The sequence below is a fragment of the Sturnira hondurensis genome, unplaced genomic scaffold (assembly GCF_014824575.4).
Source record: "Sturnira hondurensis isolate 20B ecotype Veracruz unplaced genomic scaffold, ASM1482457v3 Scaffold0007217, whole genome shotgun sequence".
Lineage (NCBI taxonomy): Eukaryota > Metazoa > Chordata > Mammalia > Chiroptera > Phyllostomidae > Sturnira > Sturnira hondurensis.
Window position 1 is genome coordinate 3,057,556 of NW_028079848.1, and position 18,238 is coordinate 3,075,793.

Below are 18,238 nucleotides of genomic sequence, written 5' to 3' on the forward strand. Positions count from 1 at the left end.
GGTCAGCTCACTGACGTGGGCGGTAGGGAAGGGCCAGGTGGAAACGGGGGGTGCAAGTGAGCGTGCCTGTGTGCAAGCATGTCCCCGGTCTGACCACCAGGAGTGTCCTTCACGTCAGGTGTGTTGAAGACGAGACAGCCGAGTGCTGAACCGGCCCAGCTCTGCCTGCAACCCCACCCCACCGGGGCCTGTTGGGAAGACTTCTCCCTGAAATCCTCAGGGCAGGAGGCGAGCATGAATGCAGGCGCTCCCCGGCAGGGTGTTGACTCACAGCTCCAAGCGTTTCATTCCAAGTCTTAAAGTTACCGCTGCTGCCTCAGGGCACCTCTCTTACCTGTCCGCCTCTTTCCTTCCCCTCCCCCTCTCCCACCTCGGCCTCGTGGCCTCCTGTGTGCGCCACGGATCTGCCTTCTGCAGCACCGGTCTGGGTGCCAAGGGTCCGCGGGCCCCTCCCTGACCAGCACGCTGTCCACCGCCTTTGCCCCAGGCCTGTGACCACAGTAATTGTTACCTCCCTGATTAGCACTTGAGAAAGTTTGTCAGTGAGTTATTTATTATTTTGGAGGGGTCTCTGATTAACTTACAAGCCACATGTAGAAAGTCAATTCACTCCTGAGTCCTTTTAAAAGGCCCCCTGGGTTGTGCGCAGCTGGGGCCATGACCTTCTGGTCTACAGGACATGTCTCCAACCAACTGAGCCCCACTGGCCGGGCTGGAGACAAGAGTTTAGACAGGGAAAAGGTCCCAACCACCAGAGTTAATACGGGCTTTTGTGTCCTTGTTCAGTGCTCAGACTACAAATATCTTATTAAGAGCAAAGTGAATAATATATCCTTTAAAACGTGAATAAAAGGGGGTCATTTTTTAAAGAAACATTTCTATAGCCTGATGCCTTTTCAGAAGTTTCCGTTGCAAATAGCGATCTCTCCAAGTGGAGAAATGGAATCTGATTTTATGTTACAATTATAGTCACTGTACCTAGGCCTTTCCACCATGGAAACAGCGAGCCCAAATTAATTTCTGCTTTGCAAGATTTTTTTCCCCCTCAATAGATATTCCTTCAAAGGGCAGAGTAACTGAGCTGGAGTTAATTAATGCATTAATCCCGCCTATGCATTAATCTAGCCGTAAGTAGCTGCACAAGGCTATTTTTTTTTTTTTTTGCCTTAGAATAGTCTTAGAATGGGGGCCTCAGGAGCAGCTGCGCCCCAGGACAGGGGCCGTTGTGCTTCTGTCACAATGCAGTAGAAAGAAAATGAGCCGGTGAAAGCTGTTCGATGGTTGAAATCAGATGGAACACGGGGGGGGGGGGGGGGTTCTCTTCTTTAATCAAATATAGCACTACCAATGGTCTTGCTTTTCACAGTGCTTTTTAAAAAATTACTCTAGTAAAGCAAATTAGGGGGAAATGCGACTGGAATACCTGATCACGGTGAGGCTAGCTTCTCCCCCACAGCCCACGTCCGTGTGCGAGCCCGTGCTCAGCCGCGTGCGGCACAGGAGCACCTGGGGTGGGGGAGCACGGCGTGGCCGTGAAACTGTAGGCCACCGTAGCTGAAGGTTCTGTTTGTTTCCATTTCCCTTCTCAGATGCAAGAGGGAAGATTGCTTTTCTTCTCAGTAGCTGAATGGCATGCTTTGTTTATGTCTGATGAGAGGTTTTTCCGTGGGGCGGGGGGGTGCATTCCATCGAACCATTGGGAGCCGCTTCCAGGCCACCTGAGCCAGGTGGTGGTGGCGGCATGAATAGGGGCACCCTCGTGGGCTGCGGGGCGTGCAGGCTGGAGAGTCACGTCCTGCTCTGTCGCTCATTAGCTGCTTATCTTCTGACAAGTTGTGGACTTCCTCCGAGCCTCCTCTTCTCCTGCCCTTCAAACAGGGCCTGGTTTGAAGAGTTGTGACCAGAAAGCCGAAGTACGGGACTGTCATCGCCGAGTCTGGCATGAGCCCTATTGCAGATAGGTGCGTGCGTCGTTGATTTTGAGAGTAAAGCGCGTGCCCCGTTTTTGCAGTCGGCCTCGACATTTGGACAACACCTTGATGCTCATGGAATCTATCCTTGACCTTGTCAGCAGGTCAAGGTCCCCGTGTGAGCACTTTTTAGAGGACCTTCCCAGCTCACAAACATACTTTGTTCTTTTGAAGGAAACTTGTAGCCATTTGCTGGAATAATGTGGGCCTCCAAATGTCTCCCTTGAGGAGGAGGAATTAGGAGGAGCAGTCACATGCTGAAGCGGTGATTCTCGGCCTCGGGTGCACAGTGCAGTCCCCGGGTGAGATTTAAATGATGATGATCGCCATCGTCGTCAGCATCTTGAGTGCCGGAGTCCTGCTCCGAGCGATTCTGAGGGAATTAGTGTTGAGTCTGCCTGGGCAGAGCACAGGTGGCAAACACAAGGCCCGCAGGCGGAATCCGGCCCTCCACCTGGTTTTATCTGGCCTGGCACCTGGTTTTATCCGGCCCTCCACCTGGTTTTATCCGGCCTGGCACCTGGTTTTATCCGGCCCTCCACCTGGTTTCTACCTGGCGGCAGAGCCTAGCTCTTGCTTAACTGTTAAGGAGTAGTTACATGTATACAGTTCTAAGGTTACACTCGGCCCTTTGAAGGCAGCCACAAATCTGACGTGGCCCCTAGTGAAAATGAGTTCGACACCCCTGGGTCAGAACATTGAAACTTTTAAAATTCTCTGCATATTAATTCTCTTTAATATGCAGAGTTAAAAGTGACTGGTCTCGACCCATCACATAGCAACCATTCTGGATTGAGGAGCAGAGGACCCTCACTAGTGGAGACGGCAGAGGGGACCAGAAGCTTGTAGAGGAGGAGCCAGAGCAGGTGACTCCCCCTGCAGGTCCCTGCCCTCCCTGGGGGCCCAGCCGCATGCCCCCCGGGACTGCCATGAGATTCTTCTGTGCCTGCTCAGTCAACACCAGAGGCTCATTGCGTTGCTCACAACCAAACGAGCCCATTCTCAGCTGGAAGTTACAAGTTACAGAGGGCTGCAAAACACTTTATTCTAACCTGCGCCTGGCTGAACTGTGAGGTCCACGAATGTTCAGGTTACTCTAGAAGAGAGAACCGTGCATGCGTGTATTTCCGCAGTAACTTAGCTGCCCGGAGCATTACTCACCGTTCCCACCAGAGGGCTCTTTTGAGGGCCTTGGCTTCGTTCAAAGGTCCTCCGAAAGTGAGAGTGGGGTCTTGCTCCACATTAGAAGGAATTAAACCAAATGACGGACTTCCATGTTTCTGGAGTAGAGCTGGTGGTCAGGTCGTCACGTGGACTGTCACCTTACTGTCACCACTGACGTCAAAAAGAGGCAGAGTGCGTAAGGTCACCAGTCCTCTGCAGTCAACAAGTAGCTTTAGTGTCTCCCTGGCAAGGGCTGTGCTGGGTGCCACTGTCCATAAGGCAGGAGCCAGACTCTTGTAACTGGAGGGACGAGGACGGGGGGTGTGGCCCACGGGGACAGCCGGGGTGTGCAAAGCAGGACGGAACTTTGCAGGAAAAAGGGTCAGCGCACGTAGCTGCACTGTGGCTGTTGTGTGGCTGGAGACGCTCGTGGTCCCCCAGACTGACGCAGGGTGTCGTGAGCCGTAGTAGATGAGAGTAGGAAGTGTGGGCCGGAGAGGGGCCCAGCTGGGGTCCTAGAAACCGTGGTGGCTGCGTGGGAGGGAGAGGAGGGGCGGAGGGAGACAGAGGGAGACGCTTGGCTACCAGAAGGCCCCAGGCGGCTCTCAGTGAGCTCCCAGGAGTCAGAGAGAGAGGGGATGCTCAGCAAGCACAGCACTGCTTCCCGGCCCTGCCCTTTGCTAAGTGCTTCCATTCCATCTTTCCATTCACACAAGGGGCTCCCAGGTAACGCTCCTTCAGCGGTGGCCGTTTCACGGTTCGAGAGCCAATGGGGGATTTCGGTACCAACTGTCCAGTTTCTGAAAACGGAAGCCCTGTCATGCACAGGCGGACTTGGCCCCCTTTCCAAATTAGATGTCCCCTGAGCTGATGAGCCCCTGCACTCTCCAGTGGCCCCATGATGTAGGGGTCCACAGTGGGGGAGAAGAGACAGGGTCGTGCTGGGTGCCTTTCCCGCAGCCTCGTCCACAGGAAATCGAACGTGGGCCGTCCGACTCCCCGTGGTCCGGATCTCTAAGCAGTAGCTGCAATTCTGCAGGTTAAGTTCAGAGAGGCCCAGTTAATGGGCCCGGGGAGGTAAGCGTGGAGTGCATTCCGTTTTGTGTTGGGTCTCAGTCTGTTCTAAGTAGTGCCTGTTTGTTCCTTCCATGGGCTGTATTTCTGTTGACACTCTCGGCACCGCCTTTTAAGTGAGAAAAGAGGGTGCTTTCTGCCTTGGGTTCCCTGCTGGCTGACTCCGTGCCGGTCTTCATCCTTTTGAACAAACCGATGTAACCCACACGAATTCAGACGCCGAGCCGAAGTGCTTTCTGTAAAGGGGACGTGGGAAACCGCCGGGACACACGCACAATCACCCCTGCCTGTTCTCCGCAGGCCCAGTACGGAGCCGAGGTGCCTGCGCGGCCCCAGCTGCCCCTCTTCCACACGCCCGTCGACCTGGTGGACCTCAGCGTGGAGATGGCCGGGCTGAAGTTCGCCAACCCCTTCGGGCTCGCCAGCGCCACCCCAGCCACCAGCTCCGCGATGATTCGGAGGGCATTCGAAGAGGGGTGGGCTTTCGCCCTGACCAAAACTTTCTCTCTGGACAAGGTAAGAAAATATTTTTGAAGTCGTCATTACCTGTCTCACGTGGATTTTAATTAGGGCATAAGCATTATATTGGAAAGGGTTTTCTGACTGTGCAGTGATAGTCATTGAACTGCCAGATAAGACATTGTTAGTCAGTCGGATTGCTGTCCCTATTTCCTTCTATCCCTCCGTCCCAACTTTGTTCGGTCCAGAGAGCACCAAAAATGTAAATACTACCCAGGTGACTGTGTCCTTCAGTGGTCACATCACGTGAGGTCTCATCTGTGTCCACGCTTGTCACTGTTCTCTGCTGTCAGGCTGCATGTGCGCAGGAATCACGCCCTCACCCCCAGCCAGGGACCCCGGGGCTTCGGTGCAGGCAGCGTCCTGGGGCCTAGTCCACGTGGGAAGGAGCCTCCATGGAGCGCACGGTCACACTGTGAACCCAGACCCTTTCCCTGGATGTGTGCCCTTGAATTTGACTTGACACCATGACTCTGTGCTCACTCACACCACCACTTAGTGGAGAATAAACTACACGTTCCAGCTGCAACTGATTTTTTTTTTCATGTACACAAAGCGTGAGAGCGTGCAGTTTCAAAGTCCGGTGATCCTGCCCTGCAGGGTTGCCTCCGAGTGTGGTTTTGAAGTAGGAAAGAGCCACAGAAGTTCACATTTCCTAAACCTTTATTGATACAGTTTTAATTGTGAGACCTATTGAGGTATTTAGTCCTAACTGGTCATTAGTAATAATTAATGTAGAAGAATGTGCGAACCCACTGGCGAGGAGAAGATGATCACTATTTAAATCAGCCTTGTCCTTAGGCAAAGACAATAATAGAGAACAAATATGCCCCATTAAGCACACACTCTGGGCTTGTTCCTCTCACGAGGATCAATCACTGGTGCTACCCTGGCAGAAACCTCACATCCGCCTTCCTCGGACAGTTCTACCAGACGCTACGCGCAAGTGGAGTCAGGGAAATGGGGAGAGAACCCTCACACGTTAGGAAAACCAGTGCATGGGGAAAATACTTTGTGAATCTATTTATGTTGAAATAGCTAAAGGCAGGCTCTTTTTCCAAAAGATATTGGCTGCGTAGTTAGAAATCCTTTGATGAAACAAAGGATAAAAATAGAACGCCCTGAACTCAGCTGTAGAATATCATCAATCGATTGTTTACAGCGTTGTGCAATATTGACAATATATTTGTCTTTGTTTCCACTCACCCTCGAGGAACGATTCCGAAGCCATAATGAAATGCTTAACCCCTTGGGAAGGATGAGTCTCTGATTGCACGGGAGGACATTAGTTACAGTATTTAAAATTTTTATATGGAAAACAAAAATAGGTTGCTACTCAGGTGCTACTGAAAACTTGTAGCCAAAAATAAGGGGGAGAAAAGTGTTTGCTTTGAATTTGCTGTTTTCTTTGCTTGCACAAATTTGCGTCTGATTCATCAGAGACATCTGTCTTGCCTCTGCTGGTGACACGCATTGATTTGGGATGCTGTCTTTTTCTGTCACCTGGCAGCAGTCCCCTTTATTAAGGTCACCGACAGAAATGGACGTGGGCGCTGACGTCCTTCTGAACCTCTCCTTTGTATTTAATCTCTCCGTTCAGGGCTCTGGGATACTGGTTCAGGAGACTTAGGAGCAAATGCAAATTAAGTTTGGCGCAGAAACACAAGGGTGGGGGTGCGGGAGCCCTCTGTGACTCACTTCGACGGGGGCGGGGAGGGGGGAGAGGAAATATTTGTGCGAAGGCCGTTTTCAGTGCATTCGTCTGAGGGCCGTAACTGGAACAATGCTGCCGCCTTGGAGTTACGGAACGCGGCTTCCAAAAGCAGTGATTTTCCCATACACGATTTTGCTGGGTGGCCGGTTGCTTTTCTAGAGATCTGTTGGGGTTTTTTTGGTGTCTTGGATTGCCCCCCGATCCGTAATTACACCTGTTGTGAATATGTAATTGTTTTTTTGAGCTTCCGTGCGTTCCCGTTGATGAAATGTGGCGGAACACAGCTCGGCCAGATGAACACGCAGTCCCCCACCGCCCCTCCCTGCAGACGCGCGTTCACACGGTGTGCGTGTGTCCCTCTGTGTGAGGGACACACGCACAGCGAGTTACAGTGGCCTTATTACCGTGTGTTATGCCAACTCAAGAATCTGCTGCTCAAAGTGCATTAACATTCAGAACCTTGACATTTGAAATTTCGATGCTCTGCACATGACAAAGGTTATTCCACGGTGTTTTGTTATCGTATGAAATATTAATATTTTTCACAATGCAGTTTTGATGAAGCACCATTTGCGGCGCCTGCATATGATGAAGAAATTAAATGCTCGCCGAGGGAGTTCAGGGGAAATTAGAGCCCCAGCTGAGCAGCTGCTGGAAATCGTGTTGGCCTGCCCTCCCGACAGTGGGGCTCCCTCGTCGTCACCGTAGATTGACAGCTGAATATTGCCCTGATTCCTACAGCAAACAGGGTTAGGAGGACTTCGTTTCCCTTCCTTCTTATTTTTGGAGACGTTCAGAGCACGCTTTTGATTTCCATCCTATATATATATATATATATATATATATATATATATATATTTTTTATACCCTTGGCATTTGTCAAGGCTGCACTGAGGTCTACTACGCGGCTGCCACAGCGGACCCCGCCTCCCGCTGAAATGCCAGGGGAGGCCTCCGTAAACAGAAATGCTTTTATTCCGTGCCGCGCAGTCTCTCTGAAAGCCGTGCGTGTGCTTTCCTTCAGGGAGGCAAATGATCCGATTTTTAATGCCAGGTATAAAAAGATCTGTGTTTGCTTTTGTGTTAAATAACATCGAGGATGGCTTTTATTAACTATATCCGTCCTTGTCCAATTCAGTCGTGGCTACCCTGTCCCAAAACACTGGCCTGCTTTTCCTTGAGGTTCCGTGCAGGCTGTTGAATGATGGTATTTAAAATGCCATCACAACAATATTTCAATGGAAGTATAAATCATGTTTCTATAAATAATGTATTGAGTTCAAGTTTCAGTTCCAACAAGGTGGAAGGGAAATCGATCTGTCAAGCTCAGTTTAAGCTGAACTATCATGACAAAGCAGAGACAAGCTCCGTTTTAGCAGGGGACGTTGGAAACTGTTCAGCGGCCGTGTGGCGTCGCCTCCCGACCTGCGTGCAGTTACACGGAGAGGGAGCCAAAACCTTGTGTTTCTGTTGATTATGCCATAACTTTTTCCTCCTCTTGTAGCTACGTGTTCTGGACTGCAGGTAGAGAGCACCCCACTGCAAGCTGCAAATACCTCAGTCACCACCCAGCTGAACCCTGACGCAGTTATCAGCGTCCTGAACCAAAGCCACGCCGAAGCAAGAGTTCATTTTGTTTATAAGTCTTGTGTAGACATCAGAGCAAACAAGACTGACGTTTAGTGACAAAAAGAATGCATAGACTTTATTTTAATCATGCCCAGTGTCTGGTAAATAGGTTTACCCTTGCCAGCTCTTTTCTTAACACAGAACACTGGAAACGAAATGCAGAGAAATATCGAAGGCGCTTTATCATTTCATTGGAATCGAAGCGTTGACTGCAGCTGTCCCCGGCACACACAGGCTTACACCACAGCCACGTTCAGAGCGTAGGAGGAATTTGACAAAGGCTTCAGGAATATTCGTGGTGCAGGTGAATTAGTAAATGAATGAATAGTTTTGGGGCAACGGCACCTCAAGGGCTTTTTTCCAGCCACGCACCCTGACAGTGACCACGTGAAACGCTGTTCTGAGTACTGACCTCAGTCAAAGGGGGAAAGCCCAGCTCGAAAGCTTCGTATCCCACATTGCTTTCTAGAGTGTGTTTAGGCGTCCGGGTCTACAGATGAAAATGTCAGTGGGATTTCTACATGCGTGGGTTGTATATTAGACCTAGGTTGTTGAGTAAGTCTTGAAGATGCAGAGAATTTTTGAGGAGACAGAGTAAGTATTGCACAGCTGTAGGAAGGGACATGGATAGGATCTCCAAAGTCAGGTGTCAACAGCTGCGACAGAAGAAATGGACCCTGTTCTTGAGCGTTTTGGGCGGCAGGGAATGGGCTGGGTCCTCAAGGTCATGCTGCCTGCTTGGCTTGGGAATAATCCTTTAGAAACATCTGCCCTTCACTGACCACAAATTGGCCTCCTCGTGATTTCCATCCATGTTTCACCATTCTGCCCTCGGGGACATCAATTAGCCTCACTTATTGCCATAAACGAATTGTTGACCTTCAAACCAGGTGCTTTTCTCCCTTCTTCTTCAAGTACATAAATACCATTGAGAAGGACCAGCGAGAGCGGTGAGGCAGTGCCATCTGGGGGGGGAATTTGAACTGGGAGACCCCAGCGCCCATCCAGAGCCGCTTCTAAGTCACCTTCTGGAACCGCTGAATGCTGTGGGTTGTTGTTGCTATGGTTATTCTAAACATATACTTATCTACCATTTATCTAGTACTTAGAACATGCAGCCATTGCTGGATGTTTTTTATAAATTAGTCATTGAATCTTCACAACATCCCTATAAGATAGTAATTTTTTCAGGTGATAAATGAGCTGAGGAAGTTAAATAAATTGTCTAGGACTGAGAGCAACAGTTATTTATTTGCCCGTGGTTGTGTGTATGGGCATGTGACTGAGCTCACATAGGCAGCTCTGTTTCTTAGGGCATCTGCGGTCCGCTAGCTGGAGGGACACCCAGGGACAGGCAAGGGGGCACCGCTCGCTTCTGGACACTCTGCAGGAGTGGCTAAAGTCATAGAGAGGGCTGAGCCCCCCTCCTCTCTCTCTTCACAACCCCCTCCTCCAGGAGAGTAGCTGGGGCTTGTTCACAGGTAGCAAGTGTCCTGACGGGGCGGGGGAGGAAGACTCTGAGGTCACACACTGTCACTTCCACCAGCCACTCCCTGGGTCAAAGTAAGTGACAAAGTGTAAGACACATGCTCTATTTCAGAAGTAGATACACACCCTCTGCCTGCTCAGGAGACTGACAGCCAAATCATAGGGCACAGGGACGCGTGTGTGGCACGGAAGCATGACCCCGGCCGTCTCCACGAACGGTGCTGCCTTGCCCCTGGTTGCAGTCATTCGCTTCCCGTCCACCTGCAAAACGCACAATGTCTTTCTCCTCTACCCCTTTCTGAGATACTCAGAACGCCACTGCACCACGGCATAGGCTCAAACGCATGTGGCCCCGTGATCTCTGGGCACTGCCGGCCCAAGGCTGCTTGGGCTTGGCTTCCCTTTGTCCAGGATTCTGTGGAGTGGAAGACGAGTTGTCTCTCCCCTTCACCCCAACAGGAAATGACACGGTCAGAAGGATCTCTGCAGATGCCGTCGTTCAGAAACAGAGACGTGGAAGGGGCACAGCAGCCACTTGTCCACAGCGATTCGGAAATTCCGGGCCCGTTTTCCAGGGCCTGCGCCTCAATTTGGGTCCAGTTTCATGACCTCATCACGGTGGCCCCCTCATCCAGTGTCCCATCCCACCGATGACTCCATCTCTGGGGTCCTGATTCTGGCCCCCTGAGCCTCGTTTGGTTTCGTTGGCCCATTTCTGTTCATCTTCTTTTTATTTTGAAGAACGGGCCCTTTCCATCCTGGTTCCCAGCGACACCATCACAAAATGCTTGTTCGGTCTGCTAAGAGCTGACGCCACGCCCCAGAGTGGCACCCCGATGATTCCGAGACGGACCCCTCTCTCTCCATGCATGTCTGGCTGCTGCAGCCCAGGCTCCTGCAGAATCTCAGGATGGACGTTGTCTGCTCAGGAGAACCTGCTGGGCCGGCCTTAAATCTCTGAACTCTTCCCAGAGATCACAGAGCAACCCTGTGGATGTGATCTTGACCCTGAGGTCCTGTCTCACTTTGAAAATCACTTTCCTTCCAGAAGAGACAACGCATTTAAAATCTGTTTGTTCCCCAACCCAGTGTGACCGGGGCTCTTTTGCTTTGCTTTCAGTTGAATTTGCCCAACAAATTGAAGATATTTGTCTGTGGCTCTTTTTCCTTCCCACAGCACCTCTTATACTTGGGCAGAAACACTCCTCTGACCTTTTGAGCAGGCTGGGTAGAGATTTCTTCAGCCAGATCCCCACACGCGTTGTGTATGTTGTCTCTCTTCTGAAGCATCACCAGCCGTATTCCCGCCACCAGCTCTGCCTGTCATCCAGGCCAGTGCCTCCCCGTCCCCACTGACCGTCTCACTCTGCGTCCTTCCAGGCTTCAGTAACGTCCTCCTCTTGCTTGATCCCCAGGGGCCTCTCTGTGAGAAGCCAACATGGTACATTTTAGATTTGGTTGTTTGAGCAAACGTTCCCGTATCATTTATCTTTAGCCACACGTCTGAGCCCCCCAACGACTCCGTGGCTCCCCACAACCCATCACCTGCGGTGGCTCCACAGTTTGGCCGCCCAGTCGGGGCTCAGCGGGGCAGGCTCGCTCCGCCCTCCGTGGTGCTGGTGCTGCCAGCCCACAGACCGCCGGGGGCCTCGCGGGCAGGACTGGGCCTGCCCGCCTCTTCCCTCCCCCTCCGTGCGGTCTTGTCTTCAAGGAGACCGCCCTGGGCTTGTGCACAGAGCGGCTGAGGTTCTAAAAGGCGAGAGGGGAGGCTGAGGCTCAGAAGTTGCGCGGTGTCATTGCCAGTGTGTTCTGTTGCTGAGAACAAGTCCCTGGGCCAGACCCGGGTCCTGGAGCAGGAGGCGGAGGCTGGAGGCGCCGGAGATGGAGCCGGGGCCCCTTGATGCCTGTCTTGGCCCTTTCTTCTCCGTCGAGCTGTTTCCTGGCTGGTCCCCTCTGGACCTCGTTGCCCGATGCGGGAAGCGAAGGCAGTCCGGCTGCATCGGCGTTTGGCAGAGGCCTGCGGTTCTGGAGAGCAGATGAGCTGTGCCCCGCCCCCCCGGCCCCCTCCAAACAGAGGGCACCTGTGATGTGATTTCAGTTTGGGTTCTAGGACAGTTTCATTGAGAGGGGGCGGGACAGGGACAGAGAGAGAGAGAGAGAGAGAATTTGTATGTCTGCCTTCCGGGAATCTGTCGTCATCAGAGCTAGTCTCCTTCTAGGCTGCTTTTCCACAGCCACACTGGCCCTCGTTCAAGTTCCTCAACCGGACAGCCCCCCACCTCTGCTGGGCTGGTGTCTGCTGGGCCTGGAGGTTCCCTGGCCTGGTCTTCACAGACCCGCCCCACTCCCCAGGGGCCCTCACTTCCCCCACAGCCTCCTCGGAGAGGTCTGCAGGCCCCTCGCCGGGCCGTCTCTCGGAGCCGTGTTTTCTGGTGGTCTCCCCTCATCACCCTGTGAAGTTATTGTGCCCTTGACCACGTCTGTGTCCACGTCCACTTGTTTCTTTTCGGCTTGAGCCTTGAGAAGCGAGCTCTGTGGGAAGAGGGGTGCTGTCCTTCCAGCTCCCTATGGCCAGCCCCGCCCAGGCACCACGTCTGGCCGAGGGGAAGGTGCAGGGCGTGCTCGTAAGGTGAACGGGTAACTGGGGACTCCAACTTGAACCTTAGTTCCGCGTGATAGCTCTTCAGATGCCCGGAGACAGCTCCTGGGTCGACAGCTCTCGGGTCCGAGCGGCAAGCCTTGCCTTTTTGTGTTTCTGAATAGTTCTGTTTTCCTTCCCGGCATGAGGCGTGCAGACTCTTTCCATGTAGGTTGTCTGTTTGGATTCCCAGACACTTGTTTCGGTCCAAATTAGCTTAATTGGGAGACAGTCGCCTCTCAGCCAGATAAGAATTCAGGAGTCGCATTGTCAGGACGAGGAATGCTAAAAATAATATTGAGACTTGTTAAGAAACACTTCACAAATATGTTACATAATATTTTGGAGCCCGAGTAAGTCTATGTGGATTATTTATGCAGAAACATCACAATTACTTTTGCAACTCGTTTTAGAAGGCCTTATTAGAAATAAAGATCCGGAATTTTTTTTTTTTTGAGACTAAATGAAACATTCCTTTTGCCACTGCGTCTCTTCATCACCTTATCGTGGAAGTCCAGGGGACAGCCACCGAACAAGCGCATCATCTTCGTCACCGCCACAGCCCGAGTTTCAGATTTGGCCCGTAGTTAACTTCTATTTACTGAGTAGTAGTACCTACGCACAAAACCAAGGAGTTATAATTGTATAAACATATTCCGTGTCGTCTTCTGGGAGACTTATTTTTAAAAGATTTTATTTATTTATTTTTTTCCAGAGAGAGAGAGAAAGGAAAGGAGAGAAACATCAGTGTGTGGTTGCCTCTCATGCGCCCCCTACTGGGGACCAGGCCCGCAGCCTGGCATGTGCCCTGACTGAGAATTGAACCAGCAAGGCTTTGTCTTGCAGGCCCGCATTGGGAGACTTTGGGAGTCACTCAGCCCCTCTGGGAGACGTTGAAGTGCTAAAACTACAGATAATTTCTGTGTAGGTGGAGTTGCACTTTCCACCTGATCAGGTGCTTTCACCATGAGCTTCACGGGGAAGCTCACTCTGAGACTGTTTTGCCATCTCTCCCTCGGAGCATCCTGGTCTCTTCAGCAACAAAAGCGGGGTGTGCGAGCACTTTCAGAATTGAAGCTAAAGCTTGCAGATTACATTGCAATTAAAAAGCACACCCCCTGTCCCTCCCAAGTTCTAAATGAATGGCCACTGGTAGCTGTTCCCTAGACAGTGTGGACCGTGCTTCCGCACCCAGGCAGGTGAGTCCACTTCTAGTCTCGAGCCCTCCCCTGCAGGCGGCACATTTCTGACCAGGTGCGTGATCAGAGCTATTTCAATTGCGCGCGCTCTCTCTCTCTCTTTTTTTTTTTTACCTTTCATTTCACATTTTGGGCTAATTGACTGTGAAGCAGACCAATCAATTTTCCAATATAATTCCATCCTCACTTCTTTTCTGTTTCAGGCTGCGATTTCACACTTGTTAATTAGTTAATCATTTTGGTAGAGTGGACAAGGGGGGACTCAGATAGATCTTTAATAACATAAACTGCTGTGTGCAGTTGGGTCTGGAATGACTGGTGGAAGAACCTAACTTGTGAAGGAAAATGCCTCTTCGTTCTCTTGTACTTGTTTGTTTAGCCATTAGTGTCGAGGTTAATGGAAAATTCTCATAATTATGGCTACAGGAAATTTCCTTAAAGTATAGTCCTGCCATTTAAAAAACTGATTCAACCCTTATCCTGTCTCACATAACTCTCTTGCAGATTTTAAATTTAGCTGGTTAAAAATATCCATATTCTGGGTCTGTTTGGACAGCACAGTCTTTGGTTAAAATGAAGGTGGCTTGAATTTCAGTATGTCTTCCTTGCTTTTGCTGGTTCTCTCCTGACTTTTAACAGGGTCTGTAATTATGACTACCAGAGACACTCTTTACCCTTCCGTAAAAACTTTCCGTACCAAACCCAGCGAGGACCTCACTGTCATTTTTTTAATTAAAGACACACATCTTGTTGGGAGATGTCCGGTTCTCAAACCGCAGTTCTCTGTGGCTCCCCTTCCTTCTGACTGGCCATGGGCTACATGTTGTGTTGCCGCTATTTCCGAAGCGAGGTGGGCCTCGAGGCTCAGGGCGGCGACGGGCCTCTGGGCCCACTCTTGTCGGAGCAGGACTGCCTTCTCGGCACTGACACCTGTGTCCCCACTGGAGTCCTCTGCCCTCTTCGTCCTCCTCTCCCTGCTCCTTTGAAAGTTTTCCACGACATCCCACCGGTCGGGAACAACTCATCGTTGCTTTTCTGCCAAATTTGCCCTCAATTAAAGTCAAAATCTACCTAACAACGTCACCAAGCCATGTCATTGACAGGCTGCACCCCGAGCACTCTCACCAACGCCCCGAATCTCTGTGGGCAAAGACCTCTGCTCTAGAAAAACGAACCTCTAGTTCAAGTTCAGAAAGTGTGCGCATCACAAGGACTCCTGCTGGCAAAAGGCAGTGGGGTCCTTAGACCAAAAACATTACTTACTAAGCAGGGAGTGCCTAAGGTTTCTAAGGAGAACACTGACTCGGTGTCGGAGCTGTGTCTCTATTCGAGGCAGGAGGGACAGCGTTTGGACACTCACGGTCACGGCAGTGTCAGCACGAGGAAGGTTCTCAGCTGGACCTGAACTTTGTAGCTGGAGAGACAATGGGAAAGGCATTTGAATGTGATTGCATAGACGCCAAGCAGCCTGAAGTGGTTTCAGGCCAAGTCATTCTGTCATTCTGTTTGGAAGTCGCTTGTAATCGTAATGTAACCCCCTTTCGTTGCTTCAGCAGTGCCTTCCACCCTCCCTCACGCAGTCTTTTCCCACCCCCCTACCCCCCGAATCAGCCAGTGCAGCCCCAGGCCCCTGTCCGCACCCTCTGTGCCTCACTGCCACCATCCCTCCCTTCGGAGACGCTTCTCCTGTTCCAATATCGAAAGGCCAGTGATGGCCGCGTCCTCTGTGGCTCCACTGGCCAGCGGTTGCCATCTCTGTGTGCTCTCGCAGCCGCTGGGGGGCTTCCCTCACTGGACGTGAGACAGAGTGGGGTTTCCACGCGGTTGGTCACCCCTTTTCCTTTCCCTGATGTAGCGTGTTGACTGTGTTCCTGAGGAATCAGGAAGCCGATTGTGTTTTGAAGTGTACTGTGTCATTGAGCAGCATTGGGAATATTAAGTTGGTAAATAAACTGCTTTGTGATCAATACTTGTACTTGTTCGGATAAAGGCGATTTTTGTACAGCTTTCATATCCTCCCTCGGAAGGCAGCCGTTTTTCAGGCTCTGTCACGAGAGTGCTTTGGGGGCTTCTTCCCCGCTCCCTTCCCCCCACGAGGGACCCCCCCACCGTCCTCTGAATCTTATTGTAGCTCTCGCCCCACACAGCTCCTAGGAGCCCTTGGGGTCCTTTTACTTTTCCCTCCTGAGACGCGTTTGCCTTTCCAGGGGCCCCCACTGAGCAGAGCTTGGGGTGGCCTCACACTGCCTCCCTCCCTGCGGGCCCTCGCCTGGTCCCCAGGACGGTCTAGCACCTCCTTCCCTGACACGTCCCAGAATGCAGGTTGGGGGGGCACACGGCGTTTGCACCCGTCTGAGCTCCTTTTGGGTCTCTCTCACTGCTCCTGGTGTGTGGGTGGCAGGCAGCACAGTACACGCCAAAGAAGGTATTTGAGTCTCCCCCGTCCTCGATGTTCCGCACCCCCGCTGGGCAGCGGCCGCAGGTTCCCTGAGCGGATTTTTGTCGTCTACTTGGACGTTTCTGCCAGGGGGAAAATTCATTTTCATAATGTATTGTGATTCCCCAACTTACCACTAGATAGTCTGTTACATTACTAAAGTCTGCACAGAATTTTAACCACCAACATTAATTGCATGGAAACACGGTATAAAAAACCTATTTTCTAATGTTTCCATCATACTGAGATTCTTTTCATCATTTTCGTCCGTAGCACTTACTTTTTATCATGGCACCAGACCTGTTTTCAGCCAGGTTTCCCGTGAAACAGATGTCAGGGTGGGGTAGAACCTGCAAGCATTTCATTAGGAAAAGGGCTGAGAGAAAGTGTGCGGGTGGTGGAGAAAGCAGGGAGACCCCAAGGACCAGGACGCGGTGTGGCCCCAGGTGGGGACAGGAGGGAGGAAGGCCAGCAGGAGTGGGGCCACGCGGGGCCCTCCGGTCTCAGCAGGGGCCTGCCCCCGTGCCTGAGCGGGTGTGGCCGGGCTTGGTCACGGTTCCGCGGTGGGAGGGGTCCTGGGAGGGTCACGCAGGGCTGAGGGAAGCAGCCACTGAGTCTGCGGTCTCCCGAGGGGCCAGTGAGCAAATGGCGGCGCCCTGTGGTGCGACCACCTCCAAGAAAAATGGCAGCAAAGGCAGCCGGCGTGTCCCCAGAGACCTTCTCGCTACCTCCTGTGGTGTGAAGAGACGTCACCACCTCCTGCAGTGACACCTGTCTGTCTTCACAAGCAAGGCAGCACGCAGGAGGCTCAAGGGGCTGTCTGACCCTCAGTTGCAAATGGAGGCTTTTACGGCAAGTCATACTGGCCGTTACTCGAGTACCACAGTCCTGTCCCCTTGTCGGGAAGAAGGTGTCAAGGGTTGCCTCAACTTCCCCGAGAACTGAGCCTGCCAGGAAATGATGCAGACCCCCTCAGGCCCCCTCATCTTGCGGTATTCCGGGGATACTCAGTTTGGATTTCTTAAAAATGGAATGTGTAAAGATGATGTGTGACGTGTAAAACATCGGGTCAGTGAGAGCGGTGATGACTGTGGCCACAACCTGCGGGCCACACCGCCACGTTCACAGTTGGGTCATTGTCTGTCGGAGGGGAGAAATTCGCTGTCCCCTGGCCCTTCCCCAGGAAGGGCCCATCTGCACAAGCCGAACTCGCCGCCACGCCCCAGCGCCTCTCCCTGGACCTCGCCCCGACCCCACCTCTCTAATGAGGGCCACCCAGGTCCACTCTCCTGCGTCCTGTGTCCACCCCACACTGTCTCATACAAGGGAAGTCTCGCCATGTTCCTGCTTCACTTAAAACACCCCAATGGCTGCCAACAACCCTCACAAGACCCAACGTCCTCGTCCCAGTCCCTGTACCACGTGGCTCCTGCCCGTCTCTGGACGGCGTCTCCTCCCCCGCGTCGTGACCCAGGGGATCCACAGCCCCGAGGACTTCCCTGGCGCCCCAGCCTCCCACCCCCATCACACCCCTGTGGCCTTCCGAGGGTGGTTTCGCCTGGAATTTGGGGGTTCTTCTCTTCAAAAGGAAACTAGAGAAAATGATACAAAAAATTCTGTTGTGATAGGTGGTTTATATTTAGTGAAGTTTATGAGATATCAGAGCATGTAGATAACAACAAACCCATTAAACTGTTCAGAAATGGTCACACAGCCTTCCTTTCTTGTTCCTTCGCATTACCAGAAGATGCGATGATTTTTCAAACCATCAGTACAATTCATCCTTGAAAATATTTCTGAAGAGGAGAAAAGATAAAGAATCGCTTTTCCTTATGGCTGTTGAAATCTCCCTGGTTACCAATCACGAAATCTGCAGAAAATAGGAAGTGCTCTGGACGGGCCGGAAGTCCCACTGTCAAGAGCAGTGGGTTTTATGTGACGTAAATGCAGGCTTAGAGAAAAACATCCTAAACATGCTCCTCTATGAAAAATGTGTGAGTGTTCATGTAAATATTCAAATACCAGGTTGCGATCCCTGGTTCCTGAGCCTCTTCGTGGTTCACTGTGAACCTGATTAATGCTTCCCCACCGGCGGGTGGGATTCATGTCCCCCAGGTTCTGAGTGTTCGGGGGGTTTAGCCGAGTAGCTGCACACACAGAAACACGCTCGCCTCCCTGCGGGCCCAGCCCGCCCAGGAGCGCCGTTCCCAGCACGTTCGGTCCGACGTGTTCTCCGTGGAAGCACTTGGACTCGGCCACGTGCTGAGCGGCCGTTGGTCCTGTAGGCGTGTCTGGAGCAGGTACCTGGCGTGTCCTCAATGTCGGACGGCCCGCAGGAAGAACAGACAAGTTCACGAACAGCTCGGTGCTTGGACGGGCTGCATATTGACTCCGTCCCGTGTTGTC

At 52.0% G+C, this 18,238-nt stretch overlaps 1 protein-coding gene across 1 annotated transcript in view; it reads left to right on the forward strand.

Annotated features, from left to right (window-relative positions):
- DPYD (dihydropyrimidine dehydrogenase) overlaps positions 1–18,238 on the forward strand; it is a 521,728-nt gene that overhangs the window by 275,223 nt on the left and 228,267 nt on the right. Inside the window, exon 13 of the mRNA XM_037051359.1 lies at positions 4,509–4,724. Coding sequence (XP_036907254.1) covers positions 4,509–4,724 — 216 coding nt within the window. The remainder of the gene's footprint in view (positions 1–4,508; positions 4,725–18,238) is intronic.